We start from the raw sequence: 4,979 nt of genomic DNA, 5'->3' as shown, positions 1-4,979 counted from the left end.
AGTGTTAACCACAGCCATGTCCATCCTCCTAGCAAAGTCCACTACCATATGTCCTTCAAGGTTCCTTTCCTTAACTCCAAACTTGCCCATCACCTCCTCATCACCTGTGTTCCCTTCATCAACATGTCCATTAAAATCTGCTCCTATCACCACTCTCACCCGTGGGAATACTCTCTACCACCTCATCTAATTCACTCCAGAATCTCTCTTTCTCCTCTAACTCACAACCTTCCTGTGGGGCATAACCACTAACAACATTCAACATCACCCCTTCAACCTCCAACTTCAGACTCATCACCCTGTCTGACACTCTCATCACCTCCAGAACATTCCTCACAAACTCCTCCTTCAGGACCACACCTACCCCATTTCTCTTACTATCCACACCATAATACATCAGCTTGAATCCTGCTCCTATACTACAAGCCTTCCACCTGGTCTCCTGTACACACAGTATATCCGTCATCATATCAGCCAGCTCTCTACCTTTCCCTGTCATAGTACCAACATTCAGAGTTCCTATTCTCAGTCCTACACTCTTACCTTTCCTCTTCTCTCTCTGTCTATGCACTCTCCTTCCTCCTCTACTTCTTCGACCAACAGTAGCCCAATTTCTACCAGCGCCCTGTAGGTCAACAGTGCCGATGGCGGTCGTTGTTAACCCGGGCCTCGACCGATCCGATATGAAATTTAGAGTACTGACGATTCGCATGGTTAAATGTATCTCAATTCATTCGAATTGAAATTTTATATTGGCCACAAACACAAGAATACACAACAGGAAGTGTTTTTCTGTTTCTATACAATTAGAAAAAAGATAGTTAATTAATAATAAAAGATAATTAATGTGACACAGAATTGACTTCTACACATAGAAATATAGAAAATATAAAACTAATATCAGGAGGAATTGAAAGATACACTATATTGCCAAAGGTTTTGGGACACCCCTCCAAATCATTGAGTTGTTTTTCAGGGGTTGGACTCGGCCCCTTAGTTCCAGTGAAAGGAACTCTTAGTGCTTCAGCTTCATACCAAGACATTTTGGACAATTTCATGCTTTGTGGGAACAGTTTGGGGATGACCCCTTCCTGTTCCAACATGACTGGACATCAGTGACAAAAGCAAGGTCCATAAAGACATGGATGAGGGAGTTTGGTGTGGAGGAACTTCACTGGGTCCTGACCTCAACCCCATAGAACACCTCTGGGATGTCCTAGGCAGATGTCCCAAAACTTTTGGCAATGTAGTGTATGAGGAAGAAACAGTAAATGAAATGTAGCTGTGTAAAAAAAAAAAAATGAGGTTGAGGTCCCAGCTCTGGTCCTTCTGTAATGATCTGGTTAAGGGGTCTGAATGGTGGGAAGAAGCTCCTCCTTCTCTTTGAGCAGAACTCCAGAAATCCAACACTATCTTCCTGGCTTCGGTCCAGTGTGGATGATGCTCTCAGCTGATCGCTCCACCTTCTGGAGAAACCCGAAACTCGTTGTGATGCTTCCTGTCCGGATTCTGCAGATGTAAAAGCTACTTATCATTTTAGAGGAAAGTTGAAAGGAAGTAAAGACTGGTGATGGAACGCCCTGACCTGATCGAGAGGATCTGTCCAGTCTGTCGCCCGGGCGACGGGCGAGTGGAGTGTAATCCAGAAAAGCTGTTGAAAAAGGAAGTGAAAGAAAGGGAAAGAAGAAGAAACAGTGTGCCAAAGTAACAAAGTCCGGGCGAAGCACTCGTGTCAATATTTTAGTCAAACTTGTCATTAAATTTGCATTGTATTGAGGCTAGGCGTTAAAGACAACGCAAAAAACAGCAGGAGAAAAAACCAACAACAAATTTTGCTGTCTGCAGTGAAAGGAATCCAAATGAACAAAAAGCTAAAGCTCTTCCCAGAGACAGCGGATTCTGTGAATCTGCTTTATTGTGAAATTTCTCCTGATATTTTCCGGTGAAATAGTGCTACATCACGCAAGCTTTGAAGGATGCGCTGGGAAACTCTCAGTGAAAATAAGTAGCTTGTTTTGCATGTGTTGTAAATGAGTTCTTATTTGATTTCCGAATGCAGCCTGGCAGGAACACAACTAAACACCAAACTCCAGCAGAGATGAAGATGAAGAAGTCGTCCCTGCTCTCGTTCCTCCTGCTCTGCGGAACGGCCTTGGGTCAGAGAAGAGAATACGTCTACATGGGTACCAAAATGACCTGGTCTGCCGCTCAGAGGTTCTGCAGGGAAAACTATGTGGATCTGGCAACCATCACTTCGGACGATGAGAACCTGAGGACGATGCAGACGGCAAATTCGTACACGTCCGAATACAAAGTTTGGATCGGGCTGAACAGAAGTGCGCCGTTATCTGACGTCTGGCAGTGGTCTGACGGAGACACGTCCGGATACTTCAAGTGGAGTGTCGGACAGCCGGACAACTGGAACAATTGTGAGAACTGTGTGAGGACGGAGGTCGGAGGCTGGAACGACGCCAATTGTGAAACTCCTTCCACTTTCTTTTGCTCCTGGAGGTTTGTTTTGGTGAAGGAAAACAAGACGTGGGGTGAAGCTCTGAACTACTGCAGAACTCATTACACCGGCTTGGCCATCCCCGTCTCTCCAAAACAGCTCACCCTGGCGGAAAGCGTGACAACACAAACCCAAACAGTCAACATCTGGACCGGCCTTCGCTTCATGGATGGACAGTGGCTCAGTGTGAGCAAGAACCCGCTGGGGAGCCTGGTTTCTCTCATGCCCTCATGTCCGGCGCAACGTTACCGCTGTGGAGCTCGCAACACCATCACACACCTCTGGGAGAACCGACGCTGCGATGAGAAGCTCAACTTCCTCTGCTACTGACGGTGAGCTACAGTTCCACTAACACTACTGACATCACTGCATTGTAGAAGTTTCTAGAACCTCGAATAGACCCTTAGTGATAGATACAATGACTTTATTTCCCCCTTTTTCTGGACAGATAGAGAGCGAGCTTCCTTCAAGACCGATCCACACATGAAGCATCAACCCATAACCTGTGTGGCTTTTTTTGTTTCTTTTTTTTCTTATTCCTGTTTCTTGAGCGAATTCATGTTGTTTTATAATTCGTTTCCTGTTGAATAGTCGAGGCCTGTTTGTTTTGAATGGCATGCACAAACAAATGCTGGAAACTGCAACTTTGACTAAGATTTCAATAGTACTCTGGATCATCCACTTCATGTCCTTTCTACTGTACTCTTATCTCATTACATAAATAAATAAATAAATAAATAAATAAATAAATAAATAAATAAATAAATAAATAAATATATATTGTTTCCTTGAGGAAGAAACAATGAATTCACTCTCAAATATACGACAATCACTATATTTACTTTCCTGCCTAGTCTCGGTATGTTTTTCTTAAAAAATGCTGCTTGTGCAAGTGTGTATTTGTAGTAATTTAGGACGAAACATGTATTTCCGCTGACATATTCACGAGCAATAAACATCCAAAAACGAACAATTTGATTATGTGACATTTCAAAGGGTAAAGCGAAAATCAAAAATTTTGCTTTTGAAAGCAAAAGATGACGTGCTTTTATTTTTCTCCTGTTGCTTTTTTGCATTTGCTCTGTCAACAAGCTTGACCTGTCCATCAAACGCTGTGGGCGAGGCCTCTGTACAGCAGCCTATAAAGCAGCTCATAGTCCAAACATCAACCTCCTGCAAATAGAAATGGTAAATTGTTAGACATTTACTGACAGTGTAATACATATAAATGAAATAAATAAAATAAATAAATCCATCACATTGTGTGTCAGAAAGCATCATTTCTCACAAAATAAAGCACCGGTGAATTAACCAGCACAACCTCTTCGACTCATCCACCCAAAATCTGGAAATTACCATATGCGAAGTTTACAAAGTCAGCCCCATCATGTTCCCAGTGTTCCCAGTAAGAAGCAGAGAGCTGATTCAGATCAGATCTCCGTCCATTTTTTTAAAATCAAAGCGTCTCACCATAAGTGCGCAGTGTATAAAAATATCAATAAAAGTCGATAAGTTGCAGCTTGGGTCAACAAAGAAAAAGGAGAAAAAAAAACAGCTACAGCCCGAGGTTTCTGCTCAAGGTTTGATTTTATGTTTAAAATCTGCTCTGGAGGAGTTATGAGTAATTATTCATGTCAGTGACTCCACTGGTTCCTCCACACAGAGCCAGGAAGTTACTGCGTTTACTAAGTCAGCATCTTTCTGAAAGCTTCAAACTCTCATCAGGGCAAGAAAACTGAAACACGGGTAGATTTACAACTCTACTCCCTCTGTGCTGTATTAATATCTGCTACGCGGCGGTTTTTCAAATCTCGTGTCTATTTAAGATGTTAGTAAAGTGTTTCAGCTCTACAGCTCACATGACAGCTGCTGAAACACGAGCTGAGGGAGCAGCGTCACTCCAGTCACCATCACTGTGTCACGCCTGACTGTATCACTCTAGACATCCAATCACTGATCACCATAGATCCTAATAACCAATCACTGATCACCATGGATCCAAATGACCTATCACTGATCACCATGGATCCTAATGACCAATCACTGATCACCATAGATCCAAATAACCAATCACTGATCACCATAGATTCAAATGACCAATCACTGATCACTATGGATCCTATTAACCAATCATCGATCACCACAGAGCCAAATGACCAATCACTGATCACCAGGGATCCTAATGACCAATCACTGATTACCATAGATCCAAATAACCAATCACTGATCACCATAGATTCAAATGACCAATCACTGATCACCATGGATCCTAATGACCAATCACTGATCACCATGGATCCTAATGACCAATCGCTGATCACCATGGATCCAAATGACCAATCGCTGATCACCATGGATCCAAATGACCAATCGCTGATCACCATGGATCCTAATGACCAATCGCTGATCACCATGGATCCTAATGACCAATCGCTGATTACCATGGATCCTAATAACCAATCACTGATCA

The 4,979-nt window shown here is 42.8% G+C and overlaps 1 protein-coding gene across 2 annotated transcripts; it reads left to right on the top strand.

Moving 5' to 3' along the window:
* Positions 1-1,933: 1,933 nt before the first annotated feature.
* On the top strand, positions 1,934-3,742 carry LOC131355678 (macrophage mannose receptor 1-like). Of its 2 annotated transcripts, none has more exons than XM_058394101.1 (2): positions 1,934-2,841; positions 2,962-3,742. In XM_058394101.1, exon 1 carries the CDS (start codon positions 2,054-2,056, stop codon positions 2,837-2,839), a length of 786 nt encoding a protein of 261 aa, XP_058250084.1. In that variant the 5' UTR covers positions 1,934-2,053; the 3' UTR covers positions 2,840-2,841; positions 2,962-3,742. The 2 variants fall into 2 exon arrangements, with proteins under 2 accessions (XP_058250084.1, XP_058250083.1); XM_058394100.1 differs by having other exon boundaries at positions 2,958-3,741.
* The last annotated feature ends 1,237 nt before the right edge of the window (positions 3,743-4,979 follow it).

This window comes from Hemibagrus wyckioides, linkage group LG07, assembly GCF_019097595.1.
Source record: "Hemibagrus wyckioides isolate EC202008001 linkage group LG07, SWU_Hwy_1.0, whole genome shotgun sequence".
Taxonomy (NCBI): domain Eukaryota; kingdom Metazoa; phylum Chordata; class Actinopteri; order Siluriformes; family Bagridae; genus Hemibagrus; species Hemibagrus wyckioides.
This window is presented reverse-complemented; position numbering and strand designations above follow the sequence as displayed.